Source organism: Falco punctatus (genome assembly GCF_963210335.1).
Source record: "Falco punctatus genome assembly, chromosome: 7".
Classification (NCBI taxonomy): Eukaryota; Metazoa; Chordata; class Aves; order Falconiformes; family Falconidae; genus Falco; species Falco punctatus.
The window spans coordinates 3,527,992-3,552,409 of NC_137587.1; the positions used below are offsets into that span (position 1 = coordinate 3,527,992).

A 24,418-nucleotide genomic window follows, 5' to 3' on the forward strand; every position below is an offset into this window, starting at 1 on the left:
CTCAAATATCTTAATGGCTACTCCCATGCTTAGCTATCCTTGTAGCTAGGCTTTTTCCTAACAGATAAATCCCTGCCTCCTTGGTACAGATTAATCAGTTATTTCTTGTCCTGCTCTTAAGGGATCCAGGGAAGAGTTCATCACCCTCCTCAGTTAGTCAGTGTCTTGTTTTCATTTGTGAGACTACAGGTCACATTTTTACACTTGGTCCAAACAGCATTTTCATTTATATTAAGGTAATACTTTGGAAAGTTGCGGTGAAAACCAAAGTGGGTTGCAGAAAAGGTGACTGCATTGATGATCATTTTGTGTCATGAACAAATGGCGCTGGAATACGTGGTGGAGTTTGATTTACTGTGGTTCAAACCAAGACAAGAGATCTGTCAAAACTGATTGAAGGATGAGACTGGCATTTCCAATATTCTTTAAATGCAGAGCTAGTGTTTGCCCCCTCTAGTTTGCTAAATCATTCTCTCCTTCTGTGGTCCTGTGCTCTTAACACCCAGTTACAATGAGGCGCGTCAGTATTTAGTCACCATTCAGTATTTTGGTGGTAAGTGGAGAAAGATGTTGAATCGAGCAGCCTTCTCTGTGCCATTCCCAGTTTGCTTCCTTTTTCTATTAGCCTGAAGAAAGAAAAACATCTCTTCATCTTCACTGGTTGCTAACTATATGCAGTCATAGGAAAGGTGGTGCAGAAGCCAAAACATAGTGTTTTGGAATAAAATGAATATTTTTTTGGGGGAAAAAAAAATAGGAATAAAGTGCAAACGTCCCAGACAGGAGTGGTTCTTTTGGGATAGGTCTTAAAACACACAAGTCTGGCAGCGGGAGAGTGGATTTCTAGTCCAGCGGTGGTGTTTGTCGTGTGACCTTGGTTAAGCAATTTCTGTTCTGTCTAGGCTGTACCTGAGCAGCTGTATTCAGCGAGTTGAGTGCTGCTGCCTGAGCTGGGCCAGCCCAGGGCAGTTGTGAGCTCGAGCCGATGCGGTACAGTGGTGTTTTCAACCAAGCGTATCCTGCCAAGTGGCCAAGCCCAGAGGCAGCAGCTCAGCGCTGGGCTAACAGGGCGACCCAGTGTTTCTTGGGTGAACCTGGTTTCTGTGCAAATCTTAATGAAAGCTGGATCAGCCTGCAAGAAGGAGCCTAAAAATACTTTTGAGTTCCTCACGTGAAAGATGAAGGAAAATCATTGTTGTCCAGTATCAGACTTTTTCCAGAATGGTTTGAAAGACACCACAATGGGATGGTTTGAAAGAGAGTGATATATGGTAATTATTGCTGTTTGTAATATATTCAAGGCAGTGACACTCCTCTTCTAAACACTGCTGTTGTCAGGGCCCTTGTTCTGAAGAGTTTATTGTCTGTGAAATAAATAATTACAATATGTGACTATTAATAAGGACATGTACAAAAACTGATTTAGGATTGGATTTGTTAGCATAGTGAGATTTTCTGTTTTTTTCGTATGGTTGAGGGCACTGAGGTTTTAGTCTCGCAGACTTTTTATTTTCCTAAGCAGCCATTGAGAGTCTTTCCTTTCCCTGCTTTCAAAGCTCCTTGTGAGATGGATGCTTGACCTGCTGTTCTTCTGGGCTTTAAAGAATTTCCAATTAGGAACGGCAGCACCTTTCAGAAAAACGGCATAACAAAAGTATACAGACCCTTCTCTTTTCCTCCCTGTGCTTTCTTGGCTAAAATTAAATTAGCTTGTACATACTTCTTTTCTATTTCTTTAGGGAGACTAGGCTCAGAATGGCTAAAGTGAAATGATAGAATACCAAAGGGTCTTTCAACAGCCTGACAAAATCCCTTGAAAACAAAGAAAAGGGACATGACATAGCTCAGGGGAATGGTAATTGCATAGACTTCTTAATCTTTTGCACACTTGTTAAACTAATCGCAGCTAGATTAATAAGTAATCCAACCGGTCATGTTTACCCAGCACCCATTTTTTATCCATTTAACATCTGCAAGCAGACTGTGATTTTCTTATATTTTTAAAAATTGTCAGTCAGAGATATCAGACTGTATTGCTACTTTTCCTTCATTGGTTAGGAGTGTATGTACTTCATGCCAGCATGAAATATTTAATGAATTTGACGTTTAGCTTTATGTGAAAATGTATGTTGCTAACATCCATTTTCTTAAATGTATATAGAAAACGAGTGAAATAAAATGTTTATGTATGGGAAGGGAAAATGAGAATACAAGATGATAAAAAATGAAAAAATCAAATCCACTCAACAAGACAATTGAATGTTTTTGTTCCATATTGATCCAGCTCCAGCTGAGAGCGACAAAAAGGCATTACTGTTGCAAGGCTGCTTGCCCTCTCTGTAGCTAACTCACGTTCATCACTGTAGTTTAAGTCCTGATCTATACATTGATATTCTTAGGGCGTGATTGTGATAGACTGTTTCATCCAAATCCACAAGCACTTTGTGACTGGTGAGACTCAGAGGAAAAACGGCACTGAGCAACACAGTCTGAGTTGTGTCCTCACCTTTATGGCCCCTGTGCAAACTGTCTGTGGTAGGTTGACCTTGGCTGGCTGCCATGTGCCCACCCAGCCGCTCTCTCACTCCTTCGACCACAAGAGGGGAGGAAATAAGATGGAAAAGTTTGTGGGTCGAGATAAAGACAGGGGGATCACTTAGCAATTACCATCACAGGCAAACCAGACTCGGCTTGGGGAAAATGAACCTAATTTATTGACAATTAAAACAGATTTGGATGGTGAGAAACAAGGACAAAGGTTAAAATACCTTTTCCCTCCTTTATTTTTTTCCCAAGCCCAACTTCACTCCTTCATTCTCGACTCCTCTTCCTCCTCCCCATGCCATGTGGTGCAGAGGAGGATGGGGAATGGAGGATTGTGGTGAGTTCGTAATAGCTCCTCTAGGGCTGCACCTTGCTCCTCACACTTCTCCCTTGCTCCAGCTTGGGAGCTTCCTTAAGGAAACATCAGCCTGCTCTGGTCTGGAGCCTTCCGTGTGCTGCAGTGTGGGTGTCTGTCTGGTGTGGTCCTATCCGTGGGCTGCAGGGGACCGCCGTGTCCTCTTCCAAAACTCACATGGGCTGCAGGAGAATACTTCCTACAGCTCCTGGAGCACCTCCTTCTCCTTAACTGACCTTGGTGTCTTCAGGATTGTTTCCCACACTTTTTTTTTTCCTTATTCCTTACTGCCTGCACGGTATTGTTCCCCTTTTTAACCCTGATTGCACAGAGGTGCTGCCAGCTTGGGGGATGCGCCCAACTGTGTCCTGTGGTGGGTCCCTTCTTCCACAGAGACCACCACTGTGGCCACCCCTGCTACCAACACCTTGCCACCTGAACCAAATACTCTGTTGTGGTGACCAGCCAGCCAGGTACTGGGTTTCGGTCACACGCTTGCTGCCCAGCTCAATGGAAGCAGCAATACTGTGGTAGGACAGGCAGTAGAAATTGGAGAAGATTCCCACAGGACTTGTTCTTTTGATCAAACAGGAGTGACAGTGCCCTTCAGTGGCAGGCAAGATTCATTCCGACGAGTTTGTTGCCTGCCACTAAAGCAGCTCTCCAGGAGCAGAGGCGAGGCTTACATTTCCTTTAGTTTTTCTGATCTCTGGTGCACCAGTATCACCACTCTGTGAACGCTGTCACAGCTGGGAAGCTCTTTCTACAGAAAGAGAGACCTTAACTCTGACCACAATAATTTCTTAATTCTTACGATGTTCTCTTTTAGGCTGTTTAAGATTTTTTATTTTTGCCTAAACCATCATTTTCTAATGAAGAAGAACAAAAGCCACATTATAAAACAGCGGTGTGTTTTTGTTTTCCTGTAACTGCATTCCAAATCAATTAAGCAGTTGGGGTATTCCAAGAGCTATTAATTAGTATGTTTCAATTATAACTGATGAAGCAGAATTATGTAGATTTTTTGGAAATTTACCGAGAATCATAATTTCGAGCACTAGCTGGGACTTTATGACAAATGATACAAAAAGTTGCAGAAGGCTTTTGATATGACATTTCCCCCAAAGCTGCTGCAAAGCAATGGTTAGCCATATCTCCCTCTGGTATGTATTACTGATATTTCTCTCCCCACCAACAGAGAGAGCTTAATATATGAACTTTCATTTCACTATTTTGTTTATATTTTAGTCGCGTTATCCTGGTATAGGAAGCCAACGGTGACTTTATTCCTCATGCGGTTTTGTAACCTAAGATGATGCTTCTTTCTCCGGGAAAGGGGCGATGGGGAGCCATCAGCGCGACTTTCTAACAGCACATTCGATCTTTTTGGTTTAATATATGTTGCCCTTTCTGCCTTTACCTGTCTCTCCGTACTTTGTTGAATGCCTTGCCGCTGCTGACTGCGTTTGCAGTGGGCGGCTGGGATGTTGCTGAAGTCAGCAGCGCTAATACCGCATTAGAGAATCCACTTCAGAGGAAACGACGTTAGATTTAACCAGCGGGGTATTGCTGCGGTGGAAAGCTATATGCTCGGGGGCACTCTGTGCATTTTCCAAACAAATAATGTCAGGCTTTGCTTTGGCGAACAGTAAATGTAATAGTACTCTTCCTCGCTTCGACAGCACTTTGCAGCAGAATTCTGGACAGACGGTGAACCCCTGCGGTGCGGCAGCCCTGCAATGCCTTTCACTGCTCCAGCCGGGTGGTGGAACGCCCTGGGGATACGCAGAGGGACCAGGGCCAAACTGGCGTAAAACATGTCAGGGCTGAGAGCAGTTTTCTTGATCCATGGCTGTATGGGTCCCGTGCTACCCAGACAGCAGTGTTCCTCATTATGCCTCACTCCAGAACAACAGCCACAGGGATACTAGTGTTCTGCCCCGCATGTAATCATAGCCTGCGGGCAGGATTTGGTCTCCCATTTCTTGATCACAGCTGAAATGTCACCTGTTAATTAGCCCGCATCATGCAAAGATGCTGCACAAACACAAAGGCAGACACAGTCATCTACTGGGAGTTTTGCTCTAAACCCCAGATTTTCTAAACCAGTGTCAGATTTTTGAGTGCCCAGTGTGCGAAATTCCAGCATTTGTGCTGGTTAAACGGATGCTTTCTGCTTTGCAAAACCTGTTAAAAAAACCCACAACAGACAGAGATGGAGATTGGGGGTGGGGAGGGGGCTGGAATAGCAAGCAGAGCAGGTGGTGGAAATGATAAGCCATGTCCTCATAATGCAAAATTTTAATGGCTTAATGACTTTTTGGCTATGCGTGGACAGAAACTTCCACGTTTCATTACTTCCATCATGTGTATAGCAGCCACCCATTTCCTGATGGACGTGCGAAGTCCCTCATCCATACACCCGCATGGATTTTCTGTTTGTGACGTGTTTACGAGCTGTTCGTATGGCTGGTAGCTTAATACGCTCATCGTCTCCGCTCCTCCTCTAACAAACCTCTTCTCCTTGCTCTGACTCCCAGGCACAGCCCTGCTCTCTTACCCCAAGCAGCTGGTACCTGCGATGGCTGCGGGAAGGTTGTGGGATTGGAAGGGAATGCTAGATACGCGTGTGCTGCAGGAGCTTCTGTCTGGACCTGAGCCAGAACCGACGTTGTCTATGAGTGCCGGAGTGTATGCTGTCCAGCATGGGCTGCCCATTTTGCTGCCTCTCCACGCGTTCAGTCAGGAAGCCCTTTGGATGGTAACTCTGGTGTGTGGCTGTTTCAGAAGAGGAGTAGGGGGAAGGAACCCAAACAACTAGCGTACTCTGTCCAGTGAAAATGAAATAAATGAGGCTCCTGCTGGGATGCTAAAACGATTATGGCCAGTGGAGTCCTTTCATCCCCCAGTCGTCTATAATCCATCTTAGAGAAGGTAGATCCACCTGCTCGTAGTGGCCAGTTCAGGGGAGCTGTAGTGGACTTGGCTAGCACCTCAGGGATGTTTCCGAGCTGTGGAGCTCCAGGTCTCTGTTCTTCATACACGTGACAAAATACCATGTTTCTAAATTACTGCAGGGAGGAACGCCGGCTTGTTAAGTAGCGCTATGGGAAGGGTATAAGGTGCTGGTTACCCCACGCAGGACCTTGTGGAAGCTGTAGGGAGCACGATCTGCTTGTGAATTTTCTCAGGGAAACTGGGCTGCGTGATGAGATTGTAATGCGAACAAAACTTTTGAGTTTTCAGACAAACATAAGGAAGACTCCATGGGAAATTTTGCATGCTTGACTATGAAAATGCTTGAAGAAAGCATGATTTCTTTTCTTTAAAAATCCTCGCATCATACTATGAGGTTTTGGGGAATCATACTAGTGCCTACCTTCAGATGCACATCACAGAACCTTTTGACTTGAACTGAAAGTACCTTGTTGCCTTCCTTGGGTGGACCCACTACAATTGGAGATGAAATGTCCACTTTCATTTTTGATCAACTCACGCATTAAACTTAAAGCCAACTGCTGGGTTTATGAATGCATTAGTATGTATGGTCTCCGTCCAGTTCTGTGCTGAATCCTGTGAAAGCAACGCTTGCATCAGATGTGTCAGGGTACTCTATTCTACTCTCATTAGAATGTACATACATTCCTGTGTGCTCAAGTAACACAGGAACATGGAAGAAAATAAAGTACTAAGTAAGATGCTCCGTTAAACCTGATTTACATTTTTTTCACAGATAAAACTTGTGACAGCAATACCACAGAGGTAGGTATCTTAATTTTAAAAAATTGTATTTGGTTTAAACCAGTTGAGAAACTCTCTTCTAAAACCAGGTTTCTTTGGTATCTGCTATTCTTGGTGTATTGGGTAAGATAGGTGCCAGGATGTAGGTCAGTGGAGCAAAGACGTGCTTAACATTTTCATGGGAAAAAGCTGGTTGAACATCCTTGCAGCCTTTTGGCTCTCACTTGAAGCTGTCCTTCTGGGGTGGTTGTGCTTTGAACCTCTCTGTTTGGAGATTTCCCCTGTAAATTAGAACTGTTTTCATAGCACCATAACAGGTTATCTAGCTCACCTTGCTGCTGTAAAGCAGGGCCAACTGTACCTAAATATTCCTGGCAGAAATGAGTCTAACCTGTTCTTAGAAACGTCAGTCTCCCAAAGGAAAGCATACCTGCAGTATTAAAGGCCATTTTTTAACCTGAAGCAATGTCTTATGGCACATTGTTTCAATAGCCCCAACATTTTATGATATAGCATTTTGCTTTAGAATAGAGTATTTCAGCTGGAAGGAACGTACAAGGGTCATCTAGCCCAGCTGCTGAAGTTGGGTTAAGCTTTGTCCCAGTCTTCTTGACGGTCAGTCAGTGGGAGCTTTGATTGCTTAATTCTCATCAGTATTAGAGATCTCAGGTGTTTCAGCTCCTCACATGTCAGCAGGAGGCCTGGCTGTGTTGTTAGATCAGTGTATCAAATGCAGGTAGAGTGGTAGTACTCTTGGAGGCAAGCAACTATACAGATCCTAACATCTTAATTTGACTTGTAGCGTTGATCTCGTCAGTTGCCTGATGTTGAAGCTTATCCAAACAAACAGGAGCTCACCTGTCTTGCCCCACTGGCGTCCTCCCACTGGGGTAAGGCCAGTGTTGAAGGGCTGGTGTGCTCCTTGGAGGGCACCTGTTCCTTTGAGGTTACCTGCCTGCTCATCTAGTGTGTGCGTGTGAATGGAGATTCATCGCTGCTTTCAGTGAAGCAGATTAAGCCTTTTTCAATATGATTTAAGAAACACACATTGATGAGGTTCTGTTCTGGGAAAAGCCTGTTCTGGCAGCAGCTTGTTTTGAAAAACCATGGACTATGAATAAAGCAGGGATTGTTCTGCATTTATTGTAAACATATCCTTTGCTCTTTTGCTCTACATTGGTCCTAAATGATAGTCTAAACTATCTCTGAAGATGCAAAATTTATGTAGTCCTTTATTTTCTTAAAGTCTTTGTATAGTTCTGTACACTGTTGATTTGCCACTGTGGTCTATCCTTTGATTTTAGTAAAACTACTTGTTGAATTTCTGGAAGTTTATATAGCTTTTATGTTCATATGTTTGCTCAAAAATTGTACAGACATGGGTTCTTGTAGGACACTCATGTTGGAAAAGTGAGCATTATTTTATCGTTTTATTATTTTAGTCACTAGCCCTGCTCTTGTCGTAAAGAGTGAGATAGCTGCTAGGCGGAGTACCTGCACTGGTTTTCCAATACCTAACTGCTGCTTAAAGTCTACCCTGAAACATCTCCGGGGGGCTGGCTGCAGCTGTGCCTGCTGCGCCAGCCTGGTGAGAAGGTGGTCTGTTAACATCAGTCGCTCAGCTAGCTGCTTTAATAGGCTCTTCCTCTGTATTAATTTATATCACGTAAAACTGGATCAACATTTCTGCATACGCTTAGGGCAGCTATCACTAATAGAAAATGAAAGACTTTAACACAGTTCTTAGAAAAAGAGCTGTCTTTTATTTTAGAGATAAGCAAGCCAAGTACACTAATCCATTGAGCTGTGTAAGTGGCACAATATTTATAGGAACATTTTACGTTCCCCACCCTGAACTTCCCATCTTGTTTTTAAATCAGTACAACACATTTTCCTTTGAAGACAGAATCAAACGGGCCATGATTTTACTGTAAAGCTGTCATTAACACTTTGCCAGAAATATGATTTGAATAAGAAACAACATTTATACTAGCAGGGAGGAACAGAAAACTCACAAAAGCTGTTTTAACTCTACCAGCTCTTGACTTCCTTCCTCTTGACTTATCGTTTGTGGGGTATCAAAGTCAGGCTTCTCCCTCCACTGAGAGACTTTCAGATCACTGCAGCACGCTGTTTGTGTCACGTGCATCCTGCTCTTCTTACCACGTGAGCCTCCCGTCATCAGGCTGTTTTGCTGAATAATCTCAAGAGTGCAAAGTCAGCCCCCAGGCTTGCAGATTTGGTGTGGATTCACAATGTACACAGTAGTTATGGGCTTTAACGAATATAAATTGATTGAATTCCATGGAATCCATGGAAGTTCTGTTACACTGACTTAAATCAGCTGAGCCACTTCTGGGAATACTCAAATCTCTTTAGTTCATAAGGAGACGATGTGACTCAGATTTAAGGTATTTGCCTATAGAGGAGGGGTGGCTCTAACTGCTTCACGCAGCCTCCCTGTGTGATGTTTCTTCTGAATACTTTCCTGATATTTCCTGCTGAAGCTCACTGTGCCTATTAGAATAATTCTTTCCTTTCAGAAGGTTTAGAGAACAAAACTATTGTTCTTTTTACAAAAAATGTGACTTCTTTCTAACACTGTCACTCTTCTCCTTATTGTCACTTTGAGTTCTTAGAACTTGCATGAAATATATGCGGAGGTAAGAGAAATTATCCCATTAAGCTTGATGTCGCCCCACCTGGCTGGTAAGTGTTAGAAACCATAACGACCTTTTGGTGGTCAAACTGAGCAGCTGTGCCACGGGGTATTGCAAAAGTGAGATACACACAAAGGGGATCAACCACAGAGGCTTTTCTTCTGATCCTAGATCCTTTCTAATCTATTTAATATCTGTCACATATGAGAAGAAATATTAACTCTCAGTGTAAAGCAACTATAGCTTTCTTAGTTTATTGGTTAGCAAGTCAGCTGGAAACTGTCCTCAATGCAATGCTTCAGAGATGCATCACTTCTAGGAAAATGTGACTGTAGTAAACAGCTGAGTTCTTTAATTATTCAGTATCATAAAATGATTTCTATTGGGAAAGAGCTGTAGCCTACTTCAAACTCAAGGTGTAATCGTGTTGTACGTTCAAATTGTATCGGATCAGTTTATAGTGCCACTCTGATCAGATGTAAATCCTTCTGCTTTAATTTCTGAGCAAAACAGCGACGACACTTTGGAAATAAGTTCAGAGAATGCAACTAAAGTGACTGCATTTTAACTGTAATCTGATTTCGGTCTGATATGAAATAAATTAATCCAGTTTCAAAGAAATTACAGGCTGGTGACAACTGCACCGTGCTAAGATTACAGCGGGGATTTGGTTTAAAATGAATCCGGCATCTTTAAAGCCTACATGTGGTACCATTATACCAGCGGATGCTAAGGAACTTGGCCTCGCCCTGCCATTGCTAACACTGGCAATGGAGAGTGAGGAAGTACGATGTCGAGACACCTGAATGACTTGGAGGCGAGCCAGCTTTGCTTTGGATGCCTTGGTAGCTTGACGCAGTGGTTGGGCTAATAAGTCTGGCTGGAAGTCATTGCTCGTTAGCTGTGATGTGCTGCCGAGGCCACGCGGGTTATTATGGCATCGGTGTCTTGAGCTGGGGTGTCCATCGTCGTGCCTGGTGCATGAGCGATTTTGACCTCAGATATCTAAGTATGCTTTGGCTGAAGAACAATTTGTGCCAAAATTTGGGAAGCTTCTGGGCTTTCAGAACATTTTCAGAAGGGATGGTTTTGTGAATCCTTGTAAATAATACAGGCCTGGTTATGCTGGTAAGCCAAACGGCACTGTGCTTTGCAAAGCGTTTTCTGTTTCTGTCAGGCAGTGATCACTGATCAATTTCCCAGCACTAGTAATACTATTAGTATTATGATTTAAGGACATAAATCACTGTGAGGGTCCCTCACCAAACACCACCTTGTGTAACTGATATCCTAACAAGTCTAAAATTTCATGTTCTTATTAGATAAATGGTTTTCTGCATCCTTCTGAAATTTTTGCCGTATGCAACTGGCCTGTCCAGTTCTAGAGAGAACGGGTGAAGCAAACCCTTGAGGTGGGTTGTGTTTGGGTGGACAAACCACAACACGGAGCCTTCCAGATGAGAAGAATCCCATCTTATGAATAACATGGTTTTATGTGAGAGTCTTGAAAATGGTACTTAGGAAAGTTGTATGGGAAGGTCAAGGTCACGGCCTCAGGGATGTGATTTTGAATAAGATTTTTTTTACTTGTGTTTCAGTGGCTGTTCCCCCACCAGTGCCAGCCTGTGAACCCGAGCCCAAAACTAACGGGCATTACCCAGCTCCACGGCTCTCCGTTTGCTCCCGAGCCACTGTTGTTGCTACCATGGAAGCCCCTTCTCAAGGCCTGCAGACAGTCATGAAGTGGAAAACAGTGGTGGCCATCTTCGTTGTGGTGGTAGTTTACCTGGTGACAGGAGGACTCGTCTTCCGCGCCCTGGAGCAGCCCTTCGAGAGCAGGCAGAAGAACACGATCGCGCTAGAGAAAGCTGACTTTCTTCGGGAGCACGTTTGTGTCACCCAGCTGGAGCTGGAGACGCTGATTCAGGTATGCCACGGTGGAGAAGACAGTGCTTCTTGGGATGTGGGCTAGGCAGCTTGGCTGCTCGTTGGTCTGCTGGGTCGGTGGGGAACAAACTGCCTCCCAGAGCCCTCACAGTGGGCAGCATTTCCCAGCCATTTCAAAGTCCAGGAAAGAGAAACCATGTCTCTAAAACATTCTAAAGAAAGGTTAAATGTATTCACTAGAATAAGGAAAAAATGTGTCCAAAGAATACCAGAACTTCATATCTGGAAGAAATTTTTGTGAGAGGTGACACATTCGCGGGACATTTGTCCATCATCTCTGTAAATTTTTAAACGATATTAAATTCATAATTTTTCCTGCAAAATTAAACACAGCAACCAGGAGAGCAAACAGAAAATGATAGGTGGCAATTCTGAAACAGATGCTTAGCCAAGAATTCTGAACTTGTTGGCATATTAATTTACAGGTTTACTATTGCAAATTTTAGGTAAATGAATGATGATGAAGTACAAGTTTAAAATAGAAAATAATTGGCATTGAAGAACAACAGATTTTTTTTGTCTGCTCTAGCATGCAAAGCTTTAGAATCAGCTTTGAAGGAAATAAATATCAAGTACACAGGGATAAGTGGAAAATGGAGTAACATGCAAGAAAGGCCTATCAAGGGTAGAGTTATCTTTCACAGGATAAAACTTGAAACAAGGGCAGTATTATGGATCTTACAAGACTTCAGTAGCATATCTTCTAGGATCTCATGGAGAAACCTGTCAGTTAGCCTGGAGATTGGGTAAGAAATGTGAGATACCTAAGGAATATATTCCAAAGTTTAACTTTTAACAGCTAGCTTTAACTTTTAACTAACAGCTTCATGTTAACTAACAGCTTCAGATACAGCTTTTGGATCAGGGCTGGCTTGGACCACATTCTTCATCTGGCTGCAAAGGGCAGGTGAATGTACCTGGTTGGCAGGGGACGTTCTGCTCCAGCGTTTTGGTTCAGGTGTGTTTCTCGTGGCAGTGTTGTAGAGCTCCGTGTTTCTCTCAACTCCTTAGGTATAATGTGTGCTGGCTGATTAAAGGATTTAAAAAAAAATACTAAAAGCAAGAAGTCTGTATTCCCTTCACGGAAATGCCAGTATTAAAAGATATGCAAAACGTGTTCTTTTCTAGCAGAAAGCTTAATAAGTGCAACAAGCAAAGCATCTCTTCAGGGCGGCAGCCTCCTGCATACTGGCTGCTACAGATTTCTGCATAGCCCTTATTCTCTAGCCTCACCTATGTACCAGTTCTAATTCTTTACTTCACACGGTATTTTTCCTTCTTTCACCTCAAAAGTGGTGACACTAACATAAAACCCAGGCACGCTCTGTCATTAGAAGGCAGATATTCTGAACAGATCTTATCCTCTCGGGAGATTTCAGTATGTCCTCAGGCATTACACTGGGTAACTGGAAATCATTTTGCCAAGGTAAATTAAGTGGGTTTAGCAGCTTAGCATGTGAATGTCTTAAGGCCAACTGATGTGAAATATTGAAGCAGATTTGTCAATAAATTACAAGTTCCTTTGGATTCTTCTCTATGGCTAGGGGTGAGGCTGGCTCCAGGGATGCAGTCGGGTGTGCTGGTAGAGAAAACTGATTGTAACCGGCTTGCACAGCAGAACAGTGAGCCGCTGCTTGAAGATAATGTCAGGGGGTTAATGCTGTGCTTTCATGCCTTCATGTCGATGATCGCAAAAGTGACATCTCCCTGGCTGGCGAAATGCATTTCTGCATTGCACCAAATGCTGCATCTGCCTTTGCAGCTGTGGTTTCAGGCGGATGTGGCAGCCTCCGTGGGTCCTGGCTGCTGCGCTGGGCGCAGCCAGCAGTGGCTGCTGCTGAGGGAGCTGGTTCTCATTGATGCCTTTTGCCCACCTGAAAGCCTTTAGATGAACACAGATCATACTCTCCAGAAGGACTGTGTTGATCCATCTCTGTGCTTTGGAGAACAGGAAAAAAATATAAAAGAAAGACTGTAGAACTAGCTTGTATCCTTTTACTGAGGGGGTGGCTCTGGAACAATCTTTTAAGGAGAAGAGGAAATGGTCTTCGCAAGGCTAATAATAGAAAAAAAATTATCCCTTTGCCTAAATTTTAATCTTTCAAACAATTTGCCTTTGGACAAACTATAAGGAAGATGTATGGCACTGTATGAGGAAGCTGTTAAAATCTGGTGTGGATGAGACATCCTTTCCAACTTGATCTCTGATAACCCATTGCAAATGTTAGCACTGGCAGCAAAAATGTGAATTGCTGAGTCCAGACTGTGAAGGTCATTCAGAGACTTCAGAAGTAATACAGTGATGAAAGTGCAAATCCCTAGGAAGATTCAACGTATTTAAAATTTGTATTTGTCTCTTGGGTTTTGGTTCAGGTCTGTCTAATACTAACACAATGACAGATAACTTTTTCTTAACAATAGCAAGTATTTCACAGTGCAGTCTATATTGTCCAAAATTACCTGAAGTAGAAGTTCTTAACTGTACATTTTTAAAGCCCATTTCTATTTCTGAAGACATTTGTTGCAGCCAAGCAAGTTCGTTAGTGCCTTATATGATCTACTATTTGGCACATGAGTGAATACCAGAGTAAGAAAATGACAAAATCGTGTGCTCTGTCTTGACACTTTTGAGTTTTCAGAGTTAGAGGGAAGTGAAATCTAGAATATGCCAAAAGACAATGAAACTTCAGGTGCTTCAAGTACATTTAACTGTATTTGTACCCATTTGAACAAATAGCAGAAGGCAGCAGGACTCAAGTGACTGGACATATAGTTGAAAAGAAAAATAACATTGGTGGACACACATGCCAGCATATTCCAAAAAAATTTTCTTTGTTCTTTTGTGTCATAGCATAAGCTTATTAGTAGCTGGGGTCAAAAAGAAGTCATCTTGCCTTTGTAATAATGCACACTTAGAGTGTATAACGGGGAGGTTATGCCACTCAGAAAGACCAGATGTCGTCTGTCATTAGGAGAGGCAGGCAGGAAGACCATCAATGTGTTTTGGCAAAGCAATTCCTATGGACCTGATAGGGGTGTTCATATCTTATGTAGCCTGTGCACTGTGTATGAGTAAAAAATTTTGTAGTGAGCCCTGCATGGTGATGCAAAGATATAGTGGCTTGCTACTGTAAAAAGTTACTTAGGTTATTGGTGGGCTGCTTTCTTCTTCCTTTTCCTTCAGGGTTTAATTTAGGAACATGACTGATGATGGTAAAAAATAAAAATCATCCACCTGGGAACTAGAGTTGTATTATTCATGTCCACTAATGACTACAGCAACTCATTAGAGTTAGCCTGTAAGCTGAAAAGGAAGCAGAGCTGGAAATAAGCTAGTCAGGCTTTGCTGGCTAATTATGTTAGTAAGAGTTCATATTTTGGATAGGCACTTTTGATTAGTGTGCTGAACCACTTCTGCCCTGAAGGTAAAGCAGGAAAGGGATGTCCTGGTTTGGGCTGGGACAGAATTAATTTTCTTGCTAGTAGCTGGTGCAGTGCTGTGTGTTGGATTTAATGTGAGAATAATGTTGATAGCACACTGATGATTTAGCTGTTGCTAAGTAGTGCTCACTCTAAATCCAGGACTTTTCAAGTTTTGCATGTCTGCCAGTGGGCAGGAGCACAAGAAGCCAGGAGGGGGCAATGGCCAGCACAGCTGACCCCAACTGGCCAGGGGGACATTCCATACCACAGAACATCACACCCAGTATATAAACTGGGGGTGGCCGGCGCGCGGTGGCCAATCACTGCTGGAGGACTGGCTGGGCATCAGTCAGCGACAGGTGAGCAACTGCACTGAGCATCACTTGTTTTTTTTCCTTTTGGGCTTTATTCCCCTCTCTCCCTCTCTCTCCTTTTCAATTATTGGTGGTGTTGTTATTATTACTATTATTATTATTCTTGTTTTATTGTATTTCAATTATTTAATTGTTGTTATCTCAACCCATGAGTTTTACCTTTTCCCCATGCCGCTGGGGGCAGGGGCAATGAGCAGTGCCCGTGTGGTCCCGGTTGCCGGCTGGCCTTAAACCATTCGGGGAACATCCTGTAAAGATATTTCAATTTTCAGCTGCTTGACAGGTTCAGTTCTGTCATGAGCCAGCTTGTCTTTTCAGAGTGTTTCATTGTAAAATGAAGAGAACTTGAATGGCTTTCATGTGCTAGGAGAAAGCTCTAGACAGAGCAGAAAAAAAAAAAAAAGTATTTTGAGTTAACTATGGGGAAGACGTGCCTGTTGCTGAAGACAGGAGAAGGCTGTTTGAACTGTGATGAAAAATGGTGGTAAATATCTGATTATTGAACCTTCTTCCTGTGCCACTGGAGGCTGTCTTCTATCTGTCCCAACTTCCCTTCTGCCCCTGTTCTTTATGTTACTTTATTCTCCCTGAAAGGAGATGAATAAAGAATTCAGATCTCTTGGGTCTTGCCGAAGTTGGTGCAGGCACCCTAATTTGTAACTTCAGAGATACTCCAGTTGTATCAGAGTCAGACCGAGCCTAGGATGCTGCAGAAGTCTGCAGCTGTCCCGTAGCTGTGTTGCTTCCAGAACTTAGCTAAGAAGTTTGCAGGGAGCTAAGCCGTATGGACTTAGATCTCTGTGCATGTCCCTTGTTGGATGCTGTAGGTCTGCCCTCAGACACAGTGCATGCATGGCAATCAGATCACTCTGAGTGCAGGCAGATCACTGTCTGGCTGATTGCTACCTAAAGACCTTTATGGGATAGGCAGACATATTTAAAGGATGGGCTTTCAAAGCTTATTACTTTTCATTATATCTGAACAAAAATTGCTGGCTCTGATCCTTCAAAAATGCTGTTGTGGAAAAGTGAGTAAAAGGGAATTTATAATGAGGATGCCTTAATCACTGTATGAAGGGTGGTGAGAATAAGTAGGGAGGTAGGCAGTATAGAGGAAAGTTATTAAGGAATTAGTCCTTTAAAAGCTGCCTGCTAATTAGAAGCATCCTCATAATTCTAATAGAGAAACATCAGAGCATGAAAGGCTATTGAAACAACTTTTTGTATGCTTGATAGAAATCTGCTTGGAAAAGAGTTGTAGAGGGAGATAATCATTATTGGATTAGCATGATCTGTGGAAAGGAATTAATGGAACTAGAAAAAAGATGACAAGAATTTTCTTTTCTTATCAAATTCCTATCCTTGGTTACACATAGAGTACATCCTTTGAGTAGCTCAGCATTCAAGAAGGGTATTATGCTTATCCTTGGAAAAGATTTGTCTTTTTCATGCTTAGGATGTCACTGGAAAAATTAAAGAAACATGAACAAGTGAACCAGATTAAAGCCTTTCTTCGCAAAGGCACCAGAAATAGTGTGTTTGGTTCCTGTCACCTCGCTGGCTGCACCAAGTCCCCACTATCTCATTGCCTGCGGGCATAACTCTAGACTTTTTCTTGATATAATTGTCTTAATTAGCGATCAAGGTTCCTAACACATTAGTGATGGCTGGCATGTACTCACTCACTCACCGAGGAGGATGAGATGTGTGAGTACCCGGGCACGGTGAGGACTGCTTACACCCCACCGTCCTGATGGCTTTAGGACAACTTCAGCCCTTTGAGGTATTCCAGGTTATTGCCTTCCCTGAACGGGTGGCATTTCAAAAGATAAATTACCATAGATTAATTACTAGTCATTAAAGAAGAACGCTCTTAAAATTCATTTAAAATATTGGAAAAATGTTGTGCACTGTGCGTGTAACTCCTCTTGAGAAGGAAGAAGGGATGAGGAATCAAGTAAGTGTGAAACGGTCCTGGGTACTTTGGTGTCTTGTTACTTTTGATGATACTTCAGCTATAAAAATACCTGAAACTACTAGTTTAAAACATCTTAAATGTGGAAGGTTTGCCAACAGAGCAGTTAGCACTCTGGAAATTGGTTCTTTCCCTACTCCAAGATAACATGAGGATGAAGCTCTTTAGGTCTACCTGAAGCAAAGCCTACCTGGATTTCCACAGGTTGGGAAACTCACGTCTAAGATGTCATGGTCTATGTGAGCTGGGAGAGTCTTGCCAGTGATAGTGTCTTTGTTTGAGTTTTGTGTCAGTCTCCATCTTGCAGGATGCTTCCATGTAGGTGGATTGTGGCGGTGGTAGTAAGGCACCCTTTACTCATCGCGTGGCCTGCAATTGCACGTTTGAGTGCTGCTGACTGCAGGGCTGTTCGCTTGCTGCTCCCTTTCTGTCCTGCACCGCTGTATGCAAAATACTGTGTATTAAGAGATGGCACTGGGATAGCTGGGTATTTATAAATGAATGATGTCAGTCAAGCTTTAATTTAAAAATGAATATGTTCTGGATGAGAGTGGAGCCCGAGAAGCTCAAAGCTACCTAAGGCAACGGGATGCTCCTTCACTTCAGGGGTTAGTGCTTGGCCCTAACAGGCTTGCTAAACTGTGTAAGCTCAAATGTGATTAAAGTGTTGTAATTAGCTCGCTGACATTCACACACTCAGGGGGAAGGCAAACAGCATTCCTTGGCAGAAGTAGCATGCGGGGTAGCTGACCGTGTGTCATGGCCTATTTAAACAGACGACCTGTCTGTTATGCTGATTTATGCTCTTCTGGGTAAACAAACCAAGGGTCTCTGCTTTCACACCACCTGCAATGTGCCAGCAACTGGTGCAGAAGCCCTTTCAAAGCATTTGGTCCTAAACACTTCCTTTCTCTATATCCCCGTTCCTTGAGGTACGGACAGAGGCTGAGGAACCCTGGCTGTCTGCCCACGTGGAATGCAACTGGGCCAGCCTGGAGCTTGCTCAGGCTCTCATTTCGCAGCCAGCTTAGCTTGACACGTGGCAGTTCTACTGTTAACAACGGCTGTCTACTGTTAACAACGGCTGTCTCGTCCTGATCGCAGGTATACCTGGCCTCTGTTCTTGCCCGGCTTTTCCCTTTTTCTGGGGCAATGCGATGAGTAACTAAAAACTGGGGAGCAGATTAGCTGAAATGAACTCAAGCGAAAAAATGTGGTAGAAGAACATTTGTAATGATGAAGTCCCTTGAAAATACAGGCAAAAAAATGAGTAGGAAAAGTGCAAAATGGAAAGGGAAGAAAAGAAAAAAAATGTGATAAATGAGCCATCACAGAGAAGAGGTGAATAAGGAAAAAAGTGTATCATGAAAGCTAGGGATAGAAGAGGTGTTAAATGGATGCATTTAAAAGTTGGTGCTAAAAGCACAAGAGGATAAGAGGTTATAGAGATGAAGAGAGAAGTCATAGATGTGAACAGATGAGATGGGGCAACAGTAAAATGGAACAGTTTGCTTTGCACATGGACTGCGTAGAAAAAGGTGAAATAAAAAAATTACAGTGAAAATTCATAGATCATAAGTCAGAGGGAAAAGAGAAGTGGTTAAAGGAATGGAACAAGCAAAGTCAAACTTGCACTGATAGTTGGGAATCCTGTGTTGAACAAAGTCTAAGAGAGGGTGCGTGAGGCAGCCTCTGCCTCCCCTCTTGAGCCCAGGAACCAGTTCGCTGGGATAGCCCAGGCTAACGGCTGGTGGCAATGTTGAGGGGGAGGAGCAGCGTGAGAGAGAAGGGGAAAGTCTGGCAGTAGCATGATGACAGCAACGTGGAGTGAGGCTGGAACAGGACAGAAGTGTCCCGGTGTTGGCTGAGGTAAGAGTTAATTTCCTTAGTAGCCGGTGCGGTGCTGTGGTTTGGGTTTGCTGTGAGAACAGTGCTGACAGCACGCTGCTGGTTTCGGTTGCTGCTGGGTGATGTTTGTACTAATTAAGAAGTTTTCGGTTCCTAGGGCCCTGCCAGCCAGAGGGCTGGGGGTACATGGGACACTGCGAGGGGACACGGCCAGGACAGGTGACCTGAACGGGCCAAAGGGATATTCTATACCATGGGACGTCATGGTTGGTATAGAAACTGGGGGAAGAAGAAGGAAGGGGGGGACATTTGGCATTGTGGCGTTTGTCTTCCTGAGTAACTGTTATATGTGCTGGAGCCCTGCTGTGCTGGGGGTGGCTGAGCACCTTCTGCCATGGACCGTAGTGAATAAATTCCTTGCTTTGCTTGCATGCGCAGCTTTTGCTTTACCTATTAAATAGTTCTTATCTCAACTCTCAAGTTTTGCATTCCTTTCCGATCCTCCTCCCCATCCCTCGGGGCAAGGAGAAGCGAGCGAGTGGCTGCGTGGTGCTGGGTTGCCGGCACCACGGCAGGGAGAAAGGCAAAGAGCTGGAAATGGTAAGAGGCAGAGAGAGAGAAGCTTGGTTCCTTTGCACTGATTTTATGGAACTGAGTCACAGCTGGGAACATTCGGGAAGGACCGGTTTGCTTTGAAAGGCAGTCGGTTTAGCTGCTGTTGCTGAGCGAGGTCTGCATTTCTCTCTGAGAGGCAATGGATTGCATGAGATGATCTACAAGCACCTAGAGAATATGTACCAAAGGGCATCTCAAAAGTGAACCTAGAGCAATTGGGCTGAATGTGCCAGATGCCGGTGAGAGATTTATTCCTGTGCTTTGGGTGTTGCTGTATTTAGCTCTGTCTTCCTTTGGACTGTGAAGCTGCAATGAAAGCCAAATGTGTATGTCGCCACGACACAATATGGTGCATTTCTAGAAATCCCGAAGCAAACGCTCAGCAGGCTGGTGTGCCTGCCTGGCTTGATGTGGTGCTGTGTGGGATGTAGGACAGTGACCAGGAAGCAGCATAGCTACCCAGCTTCTGCTCTGTGCTTAGGTCATTCAAGCACTAGCTGGGAGTCTCTGTACTTTGTCTGTGGAGCTTTATTTGTGGACATGTGATCACATCCAGTGTGGCAACTGGGAAGTCCTAGCCGATCACAAAATTGTTCCTTCCATGATGTTCCCATAGCTATCCTATTTGTTCATTTCAAATGGGATATATATATATATCTATATATCTCCTATTTTTTCTTTAGTTAGCATAAAATATAAAAATAACAATCAATTATTAATTGTCTAGGAACTAAAATCCTTGGCTGACTAGCTCCAGTTGACTTCACAAACAGGATTTGTATTTACCACTCTTCTTGCTGCTTCTAACATCAGCTGTTCCCACGGGGGAATGCTTTCCTGTGGCGGTTATTGCTATAAGGACGATATTTATGGATCTCTTTGTGGTGTTGCTCCTCTACTCAGTTGCTTTGTATCTTTTGTCATTTGCCTACACCTTGTACATTTCTTCCACCTTAACAACTATTCAGGTCTGTCGTATGTTCAGCTTTTGTGTGCAGAGGATGCTACCATACTTTGAGCAGGTATTAATAAGTTTAAATCTCAGCTGTTCCCATGGTCCTAGAAATTTCCCCTTGGAGCCTATACCGACTTGCATAGGATATGGTAAGGCATGCATAAGGCTGATCTGTTGCCTCTTTCTTTGCAGCATGCTATTGATGCTGATAATGCAGGAGTCAGTCCCATAGGAAATTCCTCTAGCAACAGCAGTCATTGGGACCTTGGAAGTGCCTTTTTCTTTGCTGGAACAGTCATCACAACTATAGGTATGTTTATTGTTTATCTTTCAAAATGCATAGTCACACTGAAACCTGGCTCATGAAATACATTTGAGGAAGGCAGATCACAAAGAAATCAGGTGGCTGAACTGTATTGCTCTCAGTTCTTGGAAGGCGTGCTGGTGGTATGTGGCAAGGGCATTGCGCCTCTGCGTAAATATGAGGAGCTGTTTACACATTTAGGGTAGAATAGCAAAGCTGAAGTGAAAACAGGTAGCGCTGATGTAGCTAAGGCTTTCTAACCCTGTTCTGGATGTAGTTGCAGGTGGCCTTAGTTTTCATGAAAAAGATTGAAAGCCAGTACCCAATGAAATAACTATTCTATGGTTGTTGGGAATTTGGATTTTAATATTACAGATGTATTTAGCCGTAAGGGTAACCTTCTTCCTAAGTATATCAATTAATTTTGGCTTATGCTCTGAATTTTGATAGAAGCAATTCTTCTCATACCCTACTCTGTATAGCTGGAAATGTATTCATGTAAGTATCACATCCTGTTTAAAATCCTTCCTCACCTTCATATTAATAATTGGAAAGAATTCCATGAATTGTACATTGTGTAAAAAAAATTCTTCTTTTTTTTTTTTTCCATTCTGGAATTTCTGGCCTTGAAATATTGACACATTTCTCTGCATTAGATGAAGGGTATACTGAACTGCTCCATTTACTTTTCTTGAACCAATAATTTTAGCAAGTACATTATTCAGGCCCTTATCATCTGCCCCCCCTATACACTGTGTCTAATATGCTTAGTCTCTCGATCTGTGAATGCTGGCCTCAGATATGCTAAGGTTTTTATCCTCTCCTCCTCTGTGAGCCAGTTCCTCTCTTGAAGATTGTCCAGGCAGCTGGAATTTCAGAAGGTGGTGTGAAGGAAAGAAAATTAGAAACTCACAGTATTGCTGATAAAGTTTATCTGCTGATAATCATACAGTGATTTTGTGATTTTAAGCTTGATTTCAATGCTGTCACGGTTAGAGGTCAAGAGCTCTGATTATTTGGAAATCACTGGGGAAGCATTGCTTTTTATTTGCATTGCCTTTAAGTATTCTTCCGCTTTAAATATTGGATGAAGTGCTTCTCCGTATCACAGCTGTGATGCACACACTGGTGGCTGTATAGACAAATAGTCTGACAGTCACATAACCTTCCTTAAAGTGTGAGGATCTGACTGAATTCTGCAAGTTCTAGGTGCAGGTAACACCACACCACAAAGCCTGTGGCAGTTACAAGACTTGCCGTGGCGATCATCTCGAAGAGCAGAGGCTATGCCTTTGGCTGTGCCTCTTCTTTGTTGCTGGTGAGGGTGAAAAAGCAGTTGCATAGGGCGTGCTCCTCCCTGTGCTCCCCTACGTACTAAGCTACATTACCACGTATTTTTAACGGTAGCATAAAACCAGTGGGTGGCGAGAAAGAAAACATTTCTGAATCAAATGTAAGAAAAACCCTCCCTTAATATTTGTTTACTCAATAGGCCCAAGTGACAAGCTTTTAAACTACTCATTAAAATAAATGCCACTATGTAGGCATGGTTTATGTAGGCATATTCATTGACATCTGCTATTTAAATAACTTTTTGAAAAGAGCTTGGATTTTTGCCCATATTTGCTTTAAATTCTCCATGAGTGAGATTTTTATAGGCTGCGTAAAGTCTACGTATTTTGTCTGGGCATGAAAATGATTTTGTTTTATCCACCAGAGCCCTATTAGGGCTCCTCTTAGGCAGACACTCAGCAGGCTACCTGGTCAACCTCAGTCCGCAGTCCTGTGGAGCCTGGATTTTCTTGGAGAGCTCTGGGATGATGGATGCGGCCATGGAAAGGACTGTGGGTTGTGGGGGAGGCAGCACTGCGTGTCAGCGTAGTCCTTTCACCATCCCATGGCAGGAGGTACATCCAGTGCCAGTGTCACATACCTAACAGGATCAGGACCTGGGAGCCCAGCCTTAATTCCCAAGGACCAGGAGGAATTGCTGTAGGTGAAGCAGACACTCTCTTAGATCTCCATCCCTCTGGATGCTCTGTGTTTCCACTTTATTTCATCAGTGACTTGTGATTGTGTGATCATTTTTAATATTCGAACAATTCTGTATAGCCAGAATACAAATGTCTATAACATTTCAATAAAGATACCTGATCCTAAAGAAAAGGGTGCAAATATGACTGCCACAATTGCTATTATTTCTCTTTAACATTAACATTTTAACAGAAATACCGTGGCTACTGGGGTCAGAATGCTCTATGTACATTCCTAAGGTTAAACTCACACGGGTGGTGGAGGGAAGGAAAGTGCCTGAACAAACTGTGGTGACTACATGTACTTTACTGCATAGGACAGGTGGAGAGCTGTCTTTCTCCCAGTATCAGATGTTCCCAGTATTTTATCTGGAGTTACAAGGCTGGGAATCAAACCCAAATGTGCTTGGGCCATGAGAGTTTTTGCTCAGGATATGCAGCTGGATAATTATGTCTTGATCAGGATCTGTCATCTTTTCAACAGCCCCAGGTTACCTTAGCAGAGGATGGCAGGCAGGCAGGCATGCATGCAGCTTTATTACAGCATCAATAAAGATTTGTAAATATAAATGGAGTAGGATCTTCAGAGGGAAGGCTTAAAAAACTTCCCTGATAAAAGCTATTTATAAACCTCACAGAAGACAAATGTTAGGCTTTTTATTGCCAGCCTGAAAGGGAAACTAAATAAAGAGTTCAGGAGCAGAATTGCGTGGTGTGGGTACGGTTTGGAGGCTGCAGTGTAATGAGTCAGTGTGATGAGGGGGTGAGGAAGCTCTGAGCTTACCACTGCAAACGAGCCTGGTCAGGTGAATCCCATCAAGAGGTCATTGGCACGGCCCAAGAGGAGCAGCAGCATGCAGGCACTAGGCTGGCAAAGAGGGGTTCTTGTGCCTTTGTAAGTCAAGCTAAATTAATTAACCAAGCAACTTTAGATAGGACCTGAATCTATAGAAACTGTGGGTAACAGAGGGTACAAGAAGAACTGAATCACAGGGGATAGTTTATGTGGGAAATGACATTGTGCCATGGGAAGCCTGTGAACAGGAATTGCATGTGGCAGGAACAGTAGTTTTTCTAAACCCATTAGTTTTCCTAAAAAGCCATGTGTAAGTTCTGAGAGCCTGACAATGGTTTTTCTCCTCAGGGTACGGGAACATTGCCCCAAGCACTGTTGGAGGCAAGGTTTTCTGCATCTTGTATGCCATTTTTGGGATTCCACTGTTTGGCTTCTTGCTGGCTGGGATTGGAGACCAACTTGGAACCATCTTCGGGAAGGGTATCGCAAGGGTGGAAAAAGTTTTCCGAGTAAGTTCACTGACAGTTTTTTTGCTTGTGTTGTATAACGTGCTTTTAATTCTGTTGCTATTGCTTGCAGTCCTTTTTACATGTTGGGCACCATGAAATATTTACATGTCTAGTTGAGATGATGCTGAATGTCCTTAGAGGCCTACAGTCAGCGCAAAGGAATAGATTTCTCTAAATGGTGTTGCAGGGGTTATCAATCAGGCTTTGAATTTCCTTCCTGAGGCTGTCTCTGGGGAGCGTGTCTCCTGAGCTAGGTTCTTTACAAGGACTGGTTGTAAAACAGTCCTCAAAAAACCCACAGGTTGTTTGGACATGTATGTCCACTCACTGAAAACAGAG

At 43.3% G+C, this 24,418-nt stretch overlaps 1 protein-coding gene across 1 annotated transcript in view; it reads left to right on the forward strand.

Moving 5' to 3' along the window:
- Positions 1-24,418, forward strand: part of KCNK10 (potassium two pore domain channel subfamily K member 10) — an 82,594-nt gene that overhangs the window by 19,244 nt on the left and 38,932 nt on the right. Inside the window, exons 3-5 of the mRNA XM_080397537.1 lie at positions 10,899-11,227; positions 20,630-20,747; positions 23,919-24,079. Coding sequence (XP_080253663.1) covers positions 10,899-11,227; positions 20,630-20,747; positions 23,919-24,079 — 608 coding nt within the window. The remainder of the gene's footprint in view (positions 1-10,898; positions 11,228-20,629; positions 20,748-23,918; positions 24,080-24,418) is intronic.